The 21740-nt window shown below is 41.4% G+C and overlaps 1 protein-coding gene and 2 pseudogenes across 2 annotated transcripts in view; 2 read left to right on the top strand and 1 right to left on the bottom strand.

Annotated features, from left to right (window-relative positions):
• SLFN12L (schlafen family member 12 like) overlaps nt 1-21740 on the top strand; it is a 58175-nt gene that overhangs the window by 1266 nt on the left and 35169 nt on the right. Inside the window, exon 2 of the mRNA XM_015119079.3 lies at nt 15752-16442. Within this exon, the coding sequence (XP_014974565.1) occupies nt 16117-16442 (326 nt within the window). The 5' untranslated portion in view covers nt 15752-16116. The remainder of the gene's footprint in view (nt 1-15751; nt 16443-21740) is intronic.
• On the bottom strand, nt 6680-8401 carry LOC715800 (serine/threonine-protein phosphatase 4 regulatory subunit 2 pseudogene; annotated as a pseudogene). The gene has a single exon (XR_013407162.1). The product of XR_013407162.1 is annotated as a serine/threonine-protein phosphatase 4 regulatory subunit 2 pseudogene (transcript).
• LOC715751 (schlafen family member 11-like) lies at nt 11656-12393 on the top strand (annotated as a pseudogene).

Raw genomic sequence — 21740 nt, 5'->3', positions numbered from 1 at the left:
TGCCCACCTTAGCCTCCCAAAGTGCTGGGATTACAGGCATGAGCCACTGAGCCCAACTGTGTTTTCTTGTTTTTCATAATATATATACTGTTTTGTTTTCAGAGAAACTTAAGCTGTGTTGACTGGGAAACTATGATCTAGTTGGATTGAGATGTAATTTTTGCAAGTGCGTCACTGCATTGGGTTATGTTGTTTACTGACATTAATTAAAGTAGATACTTGTGAAAGCCCTATGTGTTCTGTCTAGCTATGTTTTTACGTATGACTTTTGCTTGCCTGTGTTTAACAGAAATAGACCCATGTTGTTCTTGTTATCAAATGTGTTTTATAAAATAAATGCTATCACAAATACTAGGGAGATTATTCCAGAACGGTTATTCTTACCAGAGTAATGAAAACTCTCTTGTCTTCCAAGAGGCCTAATAATTTGGGAGACCAGTTTGCACAATGATTAAGAGTCTAGATTTTGGGCCGGGTGTGGTCGCTTATGCCTGTAATCCCAGCACTTTGGGAGGTCAAGGTGGGAGGATTGCTTGAGCCCAGAAGTTTGAGAACAGCCTGGGTAACATAGCAAGACCCCATCTCCACAAAACAAAAAAACAGAAAAACTAGCCAGGGCCGGGTGCGGTGGCTCACGCCTGTAATCCCAGCACTCTGGGAGGCCGAGGAAGGTGGATCATTTGAAGTCAGGGGTTTAAGACCAGACTGGCCAACATGGTAAAACACTGTCTCTACTAAAAATACAAAAATTACCTGGGAGTAGTGGTGCGTGCCGGTCATTCCAGCTACTCAGGAGGCTGAGGTGGAAGGATCACTTGAACCCAGGAGGTGGAGGGTGCAGTGAGCCGAGATCCCACCACTGCCTTCAAGCCTGGGCAGCAGAGCGAGAATCTGTCTCAAAAAGAAAAACAAGAAAACTAGCCAGGCATGGTGGCATACACCTGTAGTCCCAGCTACTTGGGAGGCTGAGGTGGGAGGACTGCTTGAGTTCAGGAGCTGAAGGCTGCAATGAGCTATGACTGCACCACTGCACTCCAGTCTGGATGACAGCGAGACCCTGTTGCTAAAAAAAAAAAAAAAAAAAAAAAAAAAAAAAAAAAAAAAGAGAGAGAGAGAGAGAGAGAGACAGAGTCTAGGTTTTAATTAGAAGCACTAGCATTTAGAATCAAATACTCCTGGATTTGAGCCTCACTCATATGACTCTGAATATGTCCCCCAACCTCCGCTTCCTCATTGATAAAATAAAGGTAACAGTATTTGTTGTGAGGAATCAATGAGATTATGTATATAAAGGTTTTGGTACAGTTCCTGGCTCAATAAATGTTAGCTCTTTCAGCTCATGAGGAGCACAAACATCAATCTTCCTACTATGCCCTTTGTTTTTAATCTGGACTTGATTGATTTGATCTTCTTATATCAGAATTCTTGATCCCAGGCCTTGGTAGAGATTTCTGCTTCTGGCTGCTTAAGCTTTGGCATATATCCGGGTTCTCTCTCCACATTTGGATCCTTTCTCCCTTTCAGTGTTTGGCTAAGCTACGGTTTTTAATCTGGGGTGAGAAGCCGTATCTCATAAACAGCTCCCACCAGTGACTGGGCCCATTCTGGTTCTTATCCATTGGATTGAGATGGAAGAGGAGCAATGAAAATAATAGACACGAATTGCCATCAATCGCCAGGCCCCTCGGCTTACTTCTAAATCTCTCTCAACTCTGCCGGCTTAATTCTAAATCTCTCTCAACTCTGCCTACTTCTCCATTGTCACCACCTTAGTCTACGTCACCATCTGTTCTCATTTGGGCTGCTGAAACCATATCCTGAAAGGTCTTTTCCATGACTGCTCTAGCCTGCTTCAGCTAGAAAGAACTTTAAAAAATGTTCGTCTGATGCCGTGTCTGCCTGCCTAACATCCTCCAATTTTTTTATCAAACAAGTTTTGTTTTTGCGCCTTTTATTTTTTTGAAATGGAGTCTCACCCCCTTTTGTGCAGGGGAGTGCAGTGGTACCATCTTGGCTCACCGCAACCTCCACCTCCCGGGTTCAAGCGATTCTCCTTCCTCAACCTCCCAAATACCTGGGATTACAGGCATGCGCCACCACGCCCAGCTAATTTTTGTATTTTTAGTAGAGTTGGGGTTTCACTATGTTGATCCACCTGCCTCAGCCTCCCAAAGTGTTAGGATTACAGGCGTGAGCCATCGTGCCTGACCTGTGCCTATTTTTTTTTTTTTTTGAGAGGGAGTCTGGCTCTGCCGCCCAGGCTGGAGTGCAGTGGCCAGATCTCAGCTCACTGCAAGCTCCGCCTCCCGGGTTTACGCCATTCTCTTGCCTCAGCCTCCCGAGTAGCTGGGACTACAGGCGCCCGCCACCTCGCCCGGCTAGTTTTTTTTTGTATTTTTTAGTAGAGACGGGGTTTCACCGTGTTAGCCAGGATGGTCTTGATCTCCTGACCTCGTGATCCGCCTGTCTCGGCCTCCCAAAGTGCTGGGATTACAGGCTTGAGCCACCGCGCCCGGCCATCTGTGCCTATTTTTAAAAACTATTCATTTATGTTTTCAAATTTCTTTTTTCTTTTTTTTTTTTTTTTTGAGACGGAGTCTGGCTCTGTCGCCCAGGGTGGAGTGCAGTGGCCGGATCTCAGCTCACTGCAAGCTCTGCCTCCCGGGTTTGCGCCATTCTCCTGCCTCAGCCTCCCGAGTAGCTGGGACTACAGGCGCCTGCCACCTCGCCCGGCTAGTTTTTTGTATTTTTTTTAGTAGCGACAGGGTTTCACCGTGTTAGCCAGGATGGTCTCGATCTCCTGACCTTGTGATCCTCCCGTCTCGGCCTCCCAAAGTGCTGGGATTACAGGCTTGAGCCACCGCGCCCGGCCCTCAAATTTCTTAATACATATTTTGATGGAAACAAATCTTTCTCAGGTATTATTTTAGAGGAAGAAATCTACTAGAGTTTTCTGTGTATTTATTTTTTTCTTTAGGTCTTAAAGGGAGAAGAATAGATGAGCAGTTCTTGAGGTTTCTATTTCATACAAAATAATTCAGACTTTTCGATTTCTATTTCTATTATTTTCTATTTGATACAAAATAATTTTAGATATAGAAGAGAGTTGCCAGACCGGGCCCGGTGGCTCACACCTATAATCCTAGCACTTTGGGAGGCCGAGGTGAGTGGATCACCTGAGGTCAGGATTTCACGACGATCCTGGCCAACATGATGAAACCCCGTCTAAAATAAATAAATAAATAATAAATAAATAAATATTAAAATAAATAAATAAATATTTAAAAATAAATAAATAAATAAATAAATAAATATTAGCCAGGCATGGTGGTGGGCACCTGTAATTCCAGTACTTGGGAGGCTAAGGCAGGAGACTCACTTGAACCTGGGAGATGGAGGTTGCAGTGAACCGAGATCGTGCCACTGCACTCCAGCCTGGGCAACAAGAGCGAAACTCCATCTCAAAAATAAATAAATAAATAAATAAATAAATAAAATAAAAGAAGAGAGCTGCCAATATGAAAATTTTATCCAAGGAAACCAATGGCATGCTATACTTGAAAGAATATGTCCATAGGAATAAACATTAAAACTTTAAAGCTTATATGTCACAAATGGCACTTTGCATAAATAATCTGACAAGGTTGTTTTAATGGTCATAAAATATAGAAGAAGACAGTTGTAAGTTTTATTACAAGGAGCATATCAGACATATGAGTAAGATTGTGAAAGATTTCACCTTCTACATAATTTCCTGCTTAGAAGTCTATTTCCTTTTTGCACCTGCATCAACCACCATTTTATTTGTTCATTTTTAAAAAATAATAAAGATGCTAGTGAAAAAAATAAAGACATTAGTGAGTTGTCTAAAAAGATGGAAAACTAGACAAAAAAGCAAAACAAGGAAAAACAAAACTTTTAATCTTATTAAGTAATCAAATAAATTGCTTTCTGATTTTTCAATTTCCTCCTGCCCTTACACTTATTATTCCCTTTATTTTGTATTCCTCTGTGATCTAGTTCTTATTCTAAGTTCTGTAAATGTTGATACAATTCACTCTACTTTTATCTTTCTCTTTAACCAATACAGGCATTTGGGGCTATGGATTTTTCTCCAGATATGTTTAAGCCATGTCATGGCAATTTGATGTGACCTAAACCATTTGTCCCCAGCAGGCAGATTCTTTGTATCTCTCACAGCACTGTGTTTAGTGTGAGCTTTCATTGAATGTTTCCTGCATGACTGAATCAAATAATGAAATGTTTTCATGGCATGCACGAATGCATAGTCAAGCAAAAGAGAAAGTGACTGTGCAGGTTGTGGCACAATTCCGAGAGTCTTAAGAGCCCCCTTCTCACTACAGCATGGCTAAGTTTTATTGATTTGCACAACCACTCTCAAATACAAGTTCTTTGAAATAAAAAAGACTAAGAATCATTGATCTTTCTTTTACTTCATTTGTCAGATTTACCACCTCCCTCAACCATCTTCATTTCCCCCACTATCCACCTAAGAATGTATAGTCCAAAAGTTTAACTTCTCTCTTCTTTCTGTTTTCCTTCTTTCTCTTTCTTTCTTTCTTTCTTTCTTTCTTTCTTTCTTTCTTTCTTTCTTTCTTTCTTTCTTTCTTTCTTTCTTTCTTTCTTTCTTTCTTTCTTTTTCTTTCTTTCTTTCTTTCTTTCTTTCTTTTTCTTTCTTTCCTTCCTTCCTTCTTTCTCTCTCTTTCTCTCTCTCTTTCTTTCTTCTCTCTCTCTCTCTCTCCCTCCCCACCCCTCCCCTCCCTCCCTCTCTCCCTCCCTTCCTTCCTTCTTTCTTTTTTTTGAAAAAGAGCGGGAGTCTCGCTCTGTCGCCACGCTGGAGTGCAGTGGCACAATCTCGGCTCACTGCAACCTCCACCTCCCGGGTTCAAGTGATTCTCCTGCCTCAGCCTCCCGAGTAGCTGGGACTACAGGAGCTTGCCACCATGCCCGGCTAATTTTTCGTATTTTTAGTAGAGACGGTGTTTCACCATGTTGGCCAAGATAGTCTTGATTTCTTGACCATGTGATCCACCTGCCTTGGCCTCCCAAAGAGTTTAACTACTTTCTTACCAATATTCTAAATGCCTATGTCCCACTCCCCTTCAAATTTTTTGGAGGTAAAGGATTTTTTAAAATTTTAAATAACATTAATATTTATTGCTTTATTTGAATATTAGTATTGAAAGCCCAAGCACTCAGTTTATACACAGAAATTATACAATTATATACCACTTCACAAAGGCAGTGAACACATTACATTCTACAAAATCTACTTTACAGAAATTTTAAAACTCTAAATATAAAAAGGTACAGCTGAAGAAACAGGTATAAATTTGGCAGCCAGTAATTTTGACAGGGAAGTTGCAGCTTCCATGACTTTAAATATGTAAATTTGAAAATATTGAATTTAGAGTAATCATTGTGCTTTGTGTTGATCTGAAAAATATAACACTGGCTGTCAAAGAAGCATGTTCAAAAATATTTAATTCACTTCAAAATGTCATACAAATTATGGTGGTTTCTATGCACCCCTAAAGCTTCAGTCATTTAGTTCAGGTGCATACTAAAGTAATATGTTAATTCTTCCAGTACAGTGGTGTTTCATACCATTCACATTTGCATACACTAGAATAATTTAGAAAGACGTGTAATATTCACAATGTTCAGAAAGCAAGCAAAAGATCAAGGAACCTGCTTGGTTCTTCTGACACGGTCTCATATCAGCTTCATAAACATTCATTCTACAAAATAGTAAGCTAACATTTGAACACAATTTCCAAGATAAAGCATATTTTCTCATAAATAATGAAGTCTTTTTCTCAGGCACCTCAGAAGTATACAAAAGAATTTGAGTTTGAACAGCTTTCTTGGAATGTGTTTAACACATTCCATTCAACAGACTCAAGACTTCCAGGGTTTCACAAGGGCCAGATTTTTTTTTTTTTCTGAGACAGAGTCTTGCTCTGTCACCCAGGCTGAAGTGCAGTGGCACCATCTTGGCTCACTGCAAGCTCCACCTCCTGAGTTCACGCCATTCTCCTGCCTCAGCCTCCCAAGTAGCTGGGACTACAGGTGCCTGCCACCACACCCAGCTATTTTTTTTTATTTTTCGTAGAGACGGGGTTTCACTGTGTTAGCCAGGATGGTCTCGATCTCCTGACCTCATGATCAGCTCGCCTTGGCCTCCCAAAGTGCTGGGATTATAGCATAAGGACCAGATTTTATTTCAGTTACTCAGAAGAGAAATAAAATGTCTTCTGAAAGAGGTGAACTCAATCATTACCAATAGAAAAAGTATCCACTGTTTTCATCTCTTATAGAAACAGAAAAATATAACATTCCCCCCTTAGATTAATTATATATATATATATAAAATATATGTATATATGACTTAAAGTTCCATTGTATGTAGCCAAACAATAAAATCTGGAAACCAGCATGAAACCCTATAATTCACACGTTAAAATGTTGAAACTATAACCAAAATATGCAAACTGCTAGAGCTATCAGAAAGAGACAAAAAGCTTCTTGCATATGTATAAACTAAATGTGATAATCTCAAAAAAGTTTTCAAAATTATAATTACCTTCCAGTTTCAAAACTTTAATCCTAAATTAAAAAAAAAAATCTATACACAAACCACTGATTTGCCCAGACCAAGAAAAGAAAGAAAGAAAGAAAGAAAGAAAGAAAGAAGGAAAGAAAGTCAGTGGGAAAGTAAGCAGGACCCAGAGGAGCTGATGTTCACAGTTCTTACATGTACAACTCTTTCAGGAATTATCCATAAAGTACTTCATTTTACAACCTGCTTCTTTTGTAAAACTAAAGGTCCACTTTATTCCATAAAAGTTTTATACAGTGTTAAAACCAGAACTGTATGTAAAATACTGCATCTAAATGTTTCTAAATAGTTAGTCTTGTTCCATTGGTTCATCGGTAACTTCTGTGGCTTCGTCATCATTTTCCATGGATGATTCTGAAAGAATCTCTCCAGTTTTACTGGGATTGGATCCAACTAATTCTTCTGTTTCACGACAGTCAGAAGAACCACTACTTTCAAGGCCTTCGTTTTCACTACCTTCCGAATGTAGTAAATCTTTCTCAGCTTGAGACACATCAGATTCCTCCATTTGATTATTTTCCTCAGAAGTCTCTTCGTTCACAGTTAAGGCATCATCAGATTCTTTTTCTTGATTTTTTTCTTTCTGGGATCATTTGTCTTGATGACATAAAAGACTCTTCTTCCTCTTCATCCTCTTCTTCATCCTCTTCTGGACAGTGCTGCTGGGTACAAGGGCTTTCTTTGTCTTTATCCTGAGATGATGATGCTTCTGTTTTTTCTACCATAGCTGAAGAAATTTCGCTGGAAGTCGTTTGACTGGCTGTTTCTCCGACTTCACCTTCTTTGTCAAACTTGAGTCTTTTTACCTTATGCCCCTCAGCTTCCACAGCATATTCATCTGGATGTTTATTTTTCAAAGGGCTCACCGAGGAAACTTCTGATTCAGATGTCAAAGAGTCACTGTGATTTTTCTCCTCATTTTGCTGCAAACTTGCCTCTTTGCTGTCTGTGCTCTCAGGCAAGCCATTTCTTGTCACGGGGGCTGACAAAGAAATCTTTGATCGATTAAGTGGCCTGGGTGTCCCAGGCCCATTTATATTAGACCTCTCAGTATAGCTTGGTGAATTTCCAGGAAACATAACACCATTCATTCGATTTAAACTATTGGAATTGTTTTTCTCTGAAGAAGGATAAACACAGCTAATAACCATCACATTCTTTTCTACTCCTCTAAGAAATTTGTCTGTTCCTGTATAGTTTCTCCTTGGATCTGTTAACAATTCACACAGTCGCTGAACAGTAAAAGGGATACCATTAAATCCAGCGACAATTTTCAGTATTCTTTCCTTCATTTTGTCAAAGGCAATATATTGGACATTAGGGTTGGGAGGACCTCTTGGCTCAGGAGCTGAAGTTCTGAAATCATCCATCACTTTCTCCAGTTTGAAAATAAAATAGCCTTTAAATTGGGACCCCTAAATCATTGTTTTTCCAGTCTTGGCTACGTGACAAACTGATCCAGGATAGGACAAACTTCCTTTCCCCGCCTCTTCTCAAAATCTCTCAGCGCCTCCTGGAGCCTCTCGACGTCCATGGCTTCCGGCGTCCCTCACAATCTCCGCCTCCCTCCGCGGGTCTCTCGGGACCGGAACGCCTCTCCCGATCCCCCCGACGCCCGCCCCCTCCCTCGCACACACTAGGCACGCAGGTGACGGGGGAGGGGGCCGGGGAACGAAGGGAGCCGGGGAAGCGTGCGAGAGAGCGAGACCCACAGAGCGCAGAGCGAGCACCTCCCCAAGCCGCTACCACCAACCCTCCCTTTTATTTTTTAATGTTATGAATTATTTCAAACTTACAAAGAATTAAAGAGAACAATGTAATAAACACCAATGTGTCTGCCACCCAAATTTAATAGATGAGGTCAGTTTGATGACTTATGGAAACTTTAAAAATATGCACAAAAGTAGAGAGAATGGGATAGTGAATTCCCACTTATCCCACTTATACTTATTAGTGAATTACCCACTTTCAATAATCATTGATATTTTGCCAATAAGTGATATCACTTATTGGCAAATTTTAACCCTTTCTCCCTATTTCTATCTAGTCAATCACAGCACCATTTCTAAATATCTCCCAGATGTGCTCAATTCTTTTCATCCCCACTGCTACCACTCAGGCCCCGGCCACCATCATACTCACAGGATTACTGCAGAACCTCCCTACTGGTTTCCTCCTCTTTAATTGGTTCTCCACCCTGGATTAATAATGTGCCTCTACCCCTTAAAAAATTAGAATACGGTAAAATTAACTTTTTTGATGTACAGTTCTATGAGTTTTAACACTTTTTTTCTTTTTCTTTTCTTTTCTTTTTTTTTTTTTTTGAGACAGAGTCTCACTCTGTCACCCAGGATGGAGTGCAGTGGCACGATCTCGGCTCACTGCAACCTCCACCTCCCAGGATCAAGTGATTCTCCTGCCTCAGCCTCCTGGGTAGCTGGGACTACAGGCGCGCGCCACCACGCTTGGCTAATTTTCTTATTTTCAGTAGAGATGGTGTTTCACCATGTTGATCAGGCTGATCTCCAACTCCTGACCTTGTGAGAGGTCTGCCTGCCTCGGCCTCACAAAGTGCTGTGATTACAGGCGTGAGCCGCCGCACCTGGCCCTAACACATTTTTTAGAGCTGTTAAGTCTTGCGATGTTGTCAGGATACAGAACAGTTCTATAACCATAAATAACTTATTTGTGCTACTCCTTTGTAATCGTATCCTCCCCCTTCTCATAACCTTTGGCAACCGCAGGTCTGTTTTTCGTCCATCACGTGTTTTTTAAAAACTTCTGTGTGTTCATGCCACTCCCATCCTTAAAACTCTTCTTTGGTTTTCCACTTTTGTAAGTAGTGGCCCTTTTCTAATTCCCTAGCCTCCTCTTTCACCATCTGTCACGTCACCACCCGCCCCCTATTGCTCTTTTTTTTTTCTTGAGACAGGGTCTCACTCTGTCACCCAGTCTGGAGTGCGGTGGCACAGTCTCAGCTTACTGCAACCTCTACCTCTCGGGTTCAAGCGATTCTCCTGCCCCAGCCTCCCGAGTAGCTGGGATTACAGAAGCCCACTACCACACCTGGCTAATTTTTTATATTTTTAGTAGAAACAGGGTTTTGCCATGTTGGCCAGGCTGGTCTCTAACTCCTGACCTCAGGTGATCTGCCTGCCTCAGCCTCCCAAAGTGCTGGGATTACAGATGTGAGCCACCGTGCCTGGCCCCCCATCACTCTTAAGTTCTGGCCGGACTGAGCATTTCCCTCCCTCCCTCCCTTCTCTCTCTCTCTCCTTTCCTTTTCTTTCTTTCTTTTCTCTCTTTCTTTCCTTCCTTCCTCTCTTTCCTTCCTTCCTTCCTTCCTCTTTCTTTCTTTCTTTCTTTCTTTCTTTCTTTCTTTCTTTCTTTCTTTCTTTCTTTCTTTCTTTCTTTCTTTCTTTCTTCTTTTCTTTCTTTCTTTCTCTTTCTTTTCTTTCTTTCCTTCTTTCTTTCTTTTTCTTTCTTTCTCTCCTTTCTTCCTTCCTTCCTTCTTTCCTTCCTTCCTTCCTTCCTTCCTTCCTTCCTTCCTTCCTTCCTTCCTTCCTTCCTTCCTTCCTTCCTTCTTTCCTTCCTTCCTTCCTTCCTTCCTTCTTTCTTTCTTTCCTCTTTCTTCTCTGTCTGTCTGTTGTTCTTTTCTGTTAAGACGGGGTCTTTCTCTGTCACCTAGACTGGAATGCAGTGGTGCAATCACAGGCTCACATGATCCTCCCGCCTCAGCCTCCTGAGTAGCTGGGACTACAGATGTTCACCACCACTCCTGGCTAATTTTTTAATTTTTACTTTTTAGAGATGGAGTCTTATTATGTTGTCCAGGCTAGTCTCAAACTCCTTGGCTCAAATGATCCTCCCACCTTGGCCTCCCAAAGTGCTAGGATTGAAGGCGAGAGCCATTGCACTGGCCTGAGTATTTCTTTATTGCTTTAATACACTATTTTCTTTGCTGATTTCAGGCCTTCTCACATACTATTCACTCTGATTTCATTGCTTTAATTCCTTCTCCTAATCATCGATTCCTTTACTGGGCTAATTTAGATCTTAGCTTAGATGCCTTTTTCTCCTGGAAGGTTTCCGTATTCATATTAGGTTGATGGTTGCTATTAAGTGCTTCCCCTTTCAGAGTACTTATTGTGCATTACTACAGTTGTTTTATTCAACCATATTTCCTCCAGACTATAAGCTCTGAGAGGTGGGGGGTATGTCCACCCTTGATTTGCTGCTGAATCTCCAGCCCCCAGCACTTAGCAGGAACTCAGTAAATATTTTTGCATAAATTAATAAATGTATTTTGTGTTTACCTACAGTCTACTTCTTTTTTTTTTTTTTTTTTTGAGAGAAAGTTTCCGTCTGTTGCCCAGGCTGGAGTGTACTGGCATGATGTTGGCTCACTGCAACCTCCACCTCCCAGGTTCAAGCAATTCTCCTGCCTCAGCCTCCCAAGTAGCTGGGATTACAGGCGCCCACCACCACGCCCAGCTAATTCACCACGCCTGGCTAATTTTTGTATTTTTAGTAGAGACGAGGTTTCACCCTGTTGGCCAGGCTGGTCTCGAACTCCTGACCTCAAGTGATCTGCCTGCCTTGGCCTCCCAAAGTGCTAGTATTACAGGTGTGAGCCACTGTGCCCAGCCAAAATCTACCAGGCTGCAGTGCAGTGGCGCGATCTCAGCTCACTGTAATCTTCTCCTCCTGGGTTCAAGCAATTCTCTTCCTCAGCCTCCTGAGTAGCTAGGACTACAGGCGCCCACCACCACGCCCAGCTAATTTTTGTATTTTTCTTGGAGACAGGGTTTTACCATGTTGGCCAGGCTGGTCTTGAACTCCTGACCTCAAGTGATCTGCCTGCCTTGGCCTCACAAAGTGCTGGAATTATAGGTGTGAGCCACAACGCCTAGCTGAGATTCGTGTTTTAATCGTTTTATTTGCAGAATGAACATAAATCATCTTTGATGGTAGAATTATCTTACCCAGGCTTATTCATCCATGTAGGAGAAATGACTGTTGGAGAAGTAAATAGTAAAAAATTGCAGAAAACTCAGAAAGACCAAGAAAGGGTATGAGTTATATGGGCCGCATGAAGTTTCTTAAACTCAGGGGAAGGAGTGATTCAGATGGCCAAGAAGGATGAGTGTCTCATGGAGATGGGACTGGATTTAGTACAGTCTCTGAGAGAGCTTATTCAGTCTTCAGATTTGCAAGCCTTTGTCGAGCCCAAGCAACAAGGAAGGTCTTATAACATTTTTGTTAAACGTTGGAGTAGTGATCCTTTCCCGGAAGACAGTTCCTTCAAGCCCCACAGTTGCAGCCTGAGATCTTCACTATACTGTAGATCTGGGACCTCTGTGCTTTTCATGGATTCAAGAAAGGCGTTCTATTCCCTAAAAACGAAGAAAAGGAATGCAAAAATCTTGGGGAAAGAATCTTCTGGTAAAAGTCTCGAGGTTATACATCAAGACCTCAATAACTTGGATCCTGCTGACTCAGTTTTCTAAAAAGACCATCTGGTATATGGTGAAATCTTGCCTTTTCCCGTATTTCAATTTGTAGAGTTTAAACAGTTTTCTGCCAAAACTGCCCAAGAACATGTAAAAAACACAATTCCAGAGTATGTGTCTGCATTTGCAAACACTGGGGGAGGCTATCTTTTTATTGGAGTGCAAGACAATTTGGCAATATCTATTGGAATTAAAAAATACATTTACCCTTTAGGACTTACATATACTTTTATATAATACACACACACACACACACACACATGCACACACATGTGCCTGCATACATACCAAATATACAAGGTTATTCATAACAGCAAAAGATTGGGGGAAAAATCCCAAGTGTCCATCAATAGGGACTAGCTGAATATAATACATCCATAAAAGAGCATGTTCGATGTTAAAAAAAAAAAAAAGAATAAGGAAGTTCTTTGTGTATTGATATGGAAAGGTATCCAATGTATATTGCTAAGTTATTCTCATGTCACGTAATTGTTCTTTGTTTGCCTGTGGCAAGCAGAAGATTTGTGTAATGGAGGGAGCCTCATACTGATCTGTAAGTGATGCAAGAATTCTGCTTCAGGACAGGTAGCTCTAAGGGTCTCTCAGTCCAAGATGGCTGAAAATTCACTGTTGAAAAAGTGGGTACTTACTGTATAAGAAAGGAGAAAATATTTGTTTGTATTTGAGTAAAGAAATTTTGGAAGCATAGGCAAGAAACTTTAAAAAAGTGTCTGTAGTAAGTGAGAAGGGTGAGACTGGGAAGGCAGGAAATGGGAAGATGGGAGTAGGAGTGCTTTGGTATTTGGCATGGAATATGTTCTAAAATTATTATTATTATTATGTGAGACAGAATTTCATTTTTGTCTCCCAGGCTGGAATGCAATGGCGCAATCTTGCACCAAAATTACGGGCCAAAGTACCGGTAATTCCTGCACTTTGGGAAGCCAAGGCGGGCAGATCACTTGAGATCAGGAGTTTGAGATCAGCCTGGCCAACATGGTGAAACCCTGTCTCTATTAAAAATACAAAAATTAGCCAGGCATGGTGGCATATGCCTGTAATCCCAGCTATCCAGGTAGCTGAGACACAAGAATTGCTTGAACCCAGGAGGCAGAAGTTACACTGAGCCAAGATCGCATTACTGTACTCCAGCCTGGGTGACAGAGTTCAAAAGAAAAGAATAGAGATGTTCTTAGTGCACTAATTGTTAGAATTGATTGACAATAATTTGGCTTCAGATTCAACATTGTCAGTGCTTCTCTTAGAAGAAAGATAATGACTGTCTCAAACAAATTTTGTCTATAACTGGGGTTATTGGTACTGAAGAAAGTCGGGCCTGGGGTGGTAGGTCTGAATCAAGTAGCCCCAAAGACCTTCCTCTTTTTTTTTTTTTTTTTTTGAGACAGAGTCTTACTCTAATCTTGTCTGCTTTATTTCATTAAGTTGATCTTTAATCTCTGATATCCTTTCTTTTGCTGGATCGATTTGGCTATTGATACTTGTGTATGCTTCACGAAGTTCTCGTGCTGTGTTTTTCAGCTCCGTCAGGTCATTTATGTTCTTCTCTAAACTGACTATTCTAGTTAGCAATTCGTCTTACCTTTTTTCAAGTTCTTAGCTTCCTTGTGTTGGATTAGAACATGCTCCTTTAGCTCGGAGGAGTTTGTTATTACCCACCTTCTGAAGCCTACGTCTGTCAATTCATCAAACTCATTATCTGCCCAGTTTTCTTCCCTTGCTGGCGAGGAGTTGTGAACCTCTGGAGGAGAGGAGGCATTTTGGTTTTTGGAATTTTCAGCCTTTTTGCGCTGGTTTCTCCCCATCTTCATGGATTTATCTATGTTTTGTCTTTGATGTTGGTGACTTTCGGATGGGTTGTCTGAGTGGATGTGCTGTTCCTTTCTGCTTGTTAGTTTTCCTTCTAACAGTCAGGCCTCTCTACTGCAGGTCTGCTGGATTTTGCTGGAGGTCTACTCCAGACCCTGTTTGCCTGGGTGTCACCAGTGGGGGCTGCCTGTTCATTCCTTTGGAAACTTCATCCCAGAGGGGCACATGCCAGATGCCAGCCAGAGTTTTCCTGTATGAGGTTTTTGTTGGCCCCTACTGGGAGGTGTCTCCCAGTCGGGATACACAGGGGCCAGGGAGGCCATCCTCCCTGGAGGCCATCTGACCCTTAGCAAGCTCGAACGCTGTGCTAGGAGATCTGCTGCTCTCTTCAGAGCTGTCAGGCAGGTACACTTAAGTCTTCTGACACTGCACCCACAGCCGCCTCTTCCCCTAGGTGCTCTGTCCCAGGGAGATGGGGGTTTTATTTATCTCCCCCAACTTCTTAACATCTCTAAAATCTGGATGTGTCTCATAATAGATACCATCTCCTACTCACTGTCATCCAGGTTGCAGGCATAATCAAGTTGTGTGAACGCCTGATACGAATGAGAAAGCACCGGCAACAATGAACAATAAACAATTACCAATAAAATTTGAGTAATTTCATTTGAAATTACCACTTACAAATCTTGATTCTGGTTTGTATTCTGACACTGCCACAACAGGGTAAAAACATTCTTGTTTTTCTCCCTTTGGACCCCATGATCATTGAAATATATATATATATTTTTCAAAACAAGATCTGGCTGTATCTCCTAGGCTGGAGTGCAGTGGCATAATCTCAGCTCACTGCAACCTCTGCCTCCTGGGCTCAAGCAATCCTCCCACCTCAGCCTCCTGGGGAGCTGGGACTATAGGCTTGCACCGTTGCGTCTAGCTCATTTTTGTATTTTTTCTAGAGACAGGGTTTCACCATGATGCCCAGGCTGGTCTTGAACTCCTGGGCTCAAGTGATCACCCATCTTGGCCTCTCAAAGTGCTAGGATTACAAGAGTGAGTCACCATACCAAGCCTAAAATAAGTTTATAACTCTGTAGCACAAGTATATTCTCATGTCATGTAATTGTTCCTTGTTTGCCCATGACAAAGAGAAGACCTTTTGTAATGGGGGGAGCCTCAGATTGATCTGTATATGATGCAAGAATGTTTCAGGAAAGATGGCTTCAAGGGTCTCCCAGTCGAGGACTGCAGACAATTAACTACCAATAAAAGCTTTTTACATGACTCCTTCTTCTCTGCAAATATCGTGCTAATGAGTACCTTCTTCCTGGGAAGGCTCCTGCTACCCCCATCAGTGGGGACTGTTCAGGGACATTTGGAGATTCATACACTTTGAGAGTAGGATGGGGAACAGGACTCATCTTTTTCAAGCAGCTGCAATGAGCCAGACACTTTATGTTACTTCATTTATTCCTCTCTATAGGAAATGCGCTATTCTTAGTTTTGTTTTACAAATGAGAGAGCAAAGTCTCAGAGAGGTTAGGGAATTTCCCAAGGTCAAAGGCATAATAAACACATGGGTTTAGATGAGGTTTACCAGATATTTCAAAGCTTCTTTTCCTTTATAATTGTAACATAATGTTTATAGAAGAATATTTGAAATATCTGTAATTAATAATCAAATATATTAATCAATTAATTATAACTAATTGTCATAATCTGTATGATTCTTCTGCTTCCCCTAATTTATCATTCTTTTCACATCTAGTGCCATCAGGACATTTGCGATGTACTCTGGAATCCCTCTGGAAGGAGCTGTCCTCACGGCATGAAGGATTAGAGGAGTTAATAAATAAGCAAACACAACCTTTCTCCTGGGGAATTATGATCCTCTCTAGAAGCTGGGCTGTGGACCTGAATTTGCAGGAGAAGCCAGGAGTCATCTGTGATGCTCTGCTGATAGCATGGAACAGCCCTGGCAGGGCCAGGACTACCGCACTTGCACTGCTCTTACTTGGAAGCAGAACCTGGTGAACCTGGGGGGGCTACACCAGGAAGGTGTGTGTCAGGGCCAAGGTCCTCTGCCTGAGTCCTGAGAGCAGCACAGAGGCCTTGGAGGCTGCAGTGTCTCCGATGGATTACCCCACGTCCTATAGCCTTGCGGGCACCCAGCACATGGAAGCCCTGCTGCAGTCCCTCGTGATTGTCTTGCTCGGCTTCAGGTCTCTCTTGAGTGACCAGCTCGGCTGTGAGGTTTTAAACCTGCTCACAGCCCAGCAGTATGAGATATTCTCCAAAAACCTCCGCAAGAACCGAGAATTGTTTGTCCATGGCTTACCTGGCTCAGGGAAGACCATCATGGCCATGAAGATCATGGAGAAGATCAGGAATGTGTTTCACTGTGAGGCACACAGAATTCTCTACGTTTGTGAAAGTCAGTCTCTGAGGAACTTCATCAGGTAAGCAATTGGACTTATGTCTCTAAGCATTATTTAATCTGGGTTTAATTTTCTCTGCTAAGTAACCTTGTTCCTTGAAAATTAAGTGGTAAAATTATCTGCGACAACAAACTGTGTTTAGGAGAGCAGAATGGGGTAATTTTTTCTACCTTTTTTAGCTAAAGAAAACCGACTCAGGTCGTTTTTCATTTTTTTGAGACAGAGTCTTGCTCTGTCACCCAGGCTGGAGTACAGTGGTGCCATCATGACTCACTGCAGCCTCAACCTCCTGAGGTCAAGCATTCCTCCCACTTCAGGCTCCTGAGAAGCTAGAACCCAGTTGCATGCCATCATGCCTGGATAATTTAAAAATATTTTTTGTAAAAACACTATGTAGCCCAGGCTGGAGTGATCATAGTTCAGTGTATCCCTGAACTCCTGGGCTGAAGTGATCCTCCTGCCTCAGCCTCCCCAATTGCTGGGATTATAGGCATGAGCCACTGTGCCAGGCTCAATTGGGTTTTGATGGTGCCTGCCTACCTCTGCAATCTGGCTTTAGCTAGCTGGGACTTACTTCATTAAAGATCTCAAAATCCACCCAGCCATGGTAAAATAAAACAAAATGCTTTTAAAATTTAAGTTAACTTTTTATTTTAGAATATTCATAGACTTACAGAAAAGTTGCAAAGATAGTACAGAAAGTTCCTGTGTACCCCTCACTCAGTTCCCTCTTTCATTACTACATTACTGTGGTTCACTTGTCACAACCATGGTACAGTGCTGTGAACTAAACTCCACAATTTATCTGGATTTCCCAGTTTTCTCCTATTGTGCTTTGTCTGTTCCAGGATCCCATCCAGGACACCATATGACATTTAGCAGTTATGTCTCCTTAGCTTCCTTGGATCTATGATAATTTTTCAGACTTTATTTTTGAAGATCTGGATAGTTTTGAGAAGCACTGTTCAGGCATTTTGTAGAATGTTCCTTTTGGGTTTGTCTCATGTTTTTCTCATAGTTAGGCTGGAGTTACAGGTTGTCAACTTAAAAATCACACAATTTATACGTTTAGAAAGGAGATTTTATTTATTATAAAGTGTTACAACCTGCAGGCTGGCCATCCTGATTGGGAGGAAGCTTAGGCAGAAAGGCAGCACTTTGAGAGAGGGGAGGATGGAACAGGGATTTGTGCTGAATGGCTTGGGAAACTATACATATTCATCAGGTTATAGGAGGAGCTATGAATACTCCTGAGAGGGGGTTGTGCATATGCATGGAGAGTAAACATGCTTATCGTGTGTATTGTTCCACGTTCACTTTTTAGTAGAGACAACTTTTTTGTTTTTTTGAGACGGAGTTTTGCTCTGTCACCCAGGCTGGAGTGCAATGGTATGATCTCAGCTCACTGCAACTGCTGCCTCCTGTGTTCAAGGAAATTCTCCTGCCTCAACCTCCCGAGTAGCTGGGACTACAGGCGTGTGTCACCATACCTGTCTAATTTTTGTGTTTTTAGTAGAGACGGGGTTTCGTCATGTTGGCCAGGCTGGTCTTGAACTCCTGACCTCAGGTGATCCACCTGTCTCAGCCTCCCAAAGTGTTGGGATTACAGGCGTGAGCCTCCGCGCCCAGCCAATAGAGACTTAACTTTTATATGTATTACAATTGGACCCTATATGTTTTGACTTTTATATCTATTACAATTAGACCCTATACATCAAAAGTCTTTTCAGGACAAGAAGGCACTCAAGTGCTCAGACTCGAAACCAGCCAGAACCTGTCCACGGTTGGTGGTCTTGTTATTAGGAGAAAGTTACAAAATCAGTCTCTTGTCCAGTCAAAAGCTGTAGTTATGACTGGTGGAGCAGGGGGTCAGTTGGTTCATGTCTGGCAGTGGATGAGCTGCAGTTGTTTTAATATTGCTTATCTCCAGGCCAGTGCTTGTTTAGCTGATAGAAGAAAAGAAAAAGCTTGTGGCCATTAGAACATAGTTTATTCTTTAAGTGTAGGGATGTGTGACTTAACTTGGTCCTATTTATAACTTGGTATCTTATTGCCACAAAGAGACTGTTTCATCAGTCTTATAATGTTTATTTTAATCTGAGTGCTGGTCAGTTGTTGTGTCTAAACTGCAAAAGAGAGCGGTTATAATGAGGTGCAGCTGACCGGCCATCCCATCATGCTTGCAAATTCAGCTTTTAAGGTTTTTCTGGGGTCCCCTTGGCCAAGAGGGGTTCTGTTCAGTGGTTAGGGGGCTTAGGATTTTATTTTTCATACTCAAGGTTTTCAAGAGGAGAACCACAGGGGTGAACTGTAATTGTCATCATATCATATCAAGCTTGTATGCGATCAACATGTCTTATCATGTTGATATTAACCTTGACCACATAAGTCAGGAAGTGTTTGCCAGGTTAATCCACTGTAGTTACTTTCCTCCCTCAAATGTCATAAGTGCAGTTCACACTCAAAGGGTGGGGATTGAAGTGCCACTTCCTTCATGTGGGGAGAGAGGATGAAGCTATTATACATACGTTATTTGGAAGTCTTCTGTATAGGAGACCATTTACTCATTCATTCAATCCTTTACTCATATGAATGAACTTATAGGTACTTATTTAATATTTTGTGTTATATTTGAATACTACATTATTTATTTAGTTGCTCAAATTGTTCTAGTATTAGCCATTGGAAGTTCTTTCTTTTTTAATTTATTTTATTTTGCTTTAAGTTCTGGGATACATGTGCAGAACATGCAGGTTTGTTACATAGGTATATATGTACCATGGTGGTTTGCTGCACCAATCAACCTGTCATCTAGGCTTTAAGCCCTGCATGCATTAAGTATTTGTCCTAATGCTCTCCCTCTCCTTGCCCCCCTACCCTCTGACAGGCCCCAGTGTGTGATGTTCCCCTTTGTGTGTCCGTGTGTTCTCATTGTTCAACTCCCATTCATGAGTGAGAACATGCGGTGTTTGGTTTTCTGTTCCTGTGTTAGTTTGCTGAGAATGATGGCTTCCAGCTTCATCCATGTCTTTGCAGAGGACATGAACTCATTCTTTTGTATGGTTGCATAGTGTGTATGTGCCACATTTTCTTAATCCAGTCTATCATTGATGGGCATTTGGGTTGGTTCCAAGTCTTTGCTATTGTAAATAGTCTGACAAAGGTCTAATATCCAGGGTCTACAAGGAACTTAAACAAATTTACAAGGACAAAAAAAAAAAAACATCAAAAAGTGGGCAAAGGATATGAAGAGACACTTCTCAATAAACATATGTGTGCATGTGTCTTTATAATAGAATGATTTATAATCCTTTGGGTATATACCCAGTAATGGGATTGCTGGGTCAAGTGGTGTTTCTGGTTCTAGGTCCTTGAGGAATTGCCACACTGTCTTCCACAATGGTTGAATTAATTTACACTCCCACTGACATTGTAAAAGCATTCCTATTTCTCCACATCCTCTCCAGCATCTGTTATTTTCTGACTTTTAATAATCGTCATTCTAACTGGCATGAAATGGTATCTCATTGTGGTTTTAATTTGCTTTTCTTTAATGACCAGCGATGATGAGCTTTTTTGCATATGTTTTTTGGGTGCATAAATGTCTTTTTATTTGAGACAGAGTCTTACTCTGTCACCCAGGCTGGAGGGCAGTGGTGCGATCTCGGCTTACTGAAACCTCTGCCTCCCGGGTTCAAGCAATTCTCCTCCCTCAGCCTCCTGAGTAGCTGGGATTAAGGGCACCCGCCATGGCACCTAGCTAATTTTTGTATTTTTATAGAGATGGGGTTTCACCATGTTGTCCAGGGTGGTCTCGAATTCCTGACCTCAAGTGATCCGCCCGCCTCAGCCTCCCAAAGTGCTGGGATTACAGACATGAGCCACTGCACCTGGTCATAAATGTCTTCTTTTGAGAAGTGTCTCTTCATATCCTTTGCCCACTTTTTGATGTTTTTTTTTTCCTTGTAAATTTGCTTAAGTTCCTTGTAGACCCTGGATATTAGACCTTTGTCAGATGGGTAGATTGCAAACATTTTCTCCCATTCTGTAGGTTGCCTGTTCAGTCTGATGATAGTTTCTTTTGCTGTGCAGAAGCTCTTTAGTTTGATTAGATTCCATTTGTCAATTTTAGCTTTTGGTGCAATTGCTTTTGTTTTAGTCATGAAGTCTTTGCCCATGCCTATGTCCTGAATGATATTGCCTAGGTTTTCTTCTAGTGTTTTTATGGTTTTGAGCTTTACATTCAAGTCTTTAATCCGTCTTGAGTTAATTTTTGTGTATGGTGTAAGGAAGGAGTATAGTTTCTGTTTTCTGCATATGGCTAGCCAGTTTTCCCAGCATAATTTATTAAATAGGGAATCCTTTCCCCATTGTTTGTTTTGTCAGTTTTGTTGAAGATCAGATGGTTGTAGATGTGTGGTGTTATTTCTTAGGTCTCTGTTCTGTTTCATTGGTTGATGTATCTGTTTTGGTACCAGTACCATGCTGTTTTGGTTACTGTAGGCTTGTAGTATAGTTTGAAGTTAGGTAGTGTGATGCCTCCAGATTTTTTCTTTTTGCTTAGGATTGTCTTGGCTATGTGGGCTCTTTTTATGTTTACAGTAGTTTTTTTCTAATTCTGCGAAGAAAGTCACTGGTAGTTTGATGGGAATGGCATTGAATCTATAAATTACTTTGGCAGTATGGCCATTTTCACAATATTGATTCTTCCTATCCATGAGCATGGAATGTTTTTCCATTTATTTGTGTCCTCTCTTATTTCCTTAAGGAGTGGTTTGTAGTTCTTGAAGAGGTCCTTCATGTCCCTTGTAAGTTGTGTTCCTAGGTATTTTATTCTCTTTGTAGCAATTGTGAATGGGAGTTCACTCATGATTTGGCTCTCTGCTTGTATACTGTTGGTGTATAGGAATGCTTGTGATTTTTTTTTCTCTGCCCCAGCCCTAAAATCAGCCATTTCTCCATGAAGCTCTGGTTCCTTTTATTGAAGAGTGGCAAAACCAAGATCTGTGCCCTCACTGCTATTTGTTTGTTTGCTTAATTTGTTGATGTTGACTATTCTGGCTTTTGCCAGATGTCACTGTATATGGCTGCAGTGCCCATGGCACACATTAGCCATGTGTAGCAAATTAGTGCTTGCTATGTGGCTGGTCCAAATTGAGATGATATGTAAGTGTAAAATATACACTGGGATTCAAAAACTTAGTGTGATAAAGAATGAAAAATTACATGAATCATTTTAAATGGATTACATGTCAAAATGATAATATTTTGGAAATATTTAGTTGAATAAAATATTTTATTAAAAGTAATGCTGCCTAT

Source organism: Macaca mulatta, chromosome 16, assembly GCF_049350105.2.
Source record: "Macaca mulatta isolate MMU2019108-1 chromosome 16, T2T-MMU8v2.0, whole genome shotgun sequence".
Lineage (NCBI taxonomy): Eukaryota > Metazoa > Chordata > Mammalia > Primates > Cercopithecidae > Macaca > Macaca mulatta.
This window is presented reverse-complemented; position numbering and strand designations above follow the sequence as displayed.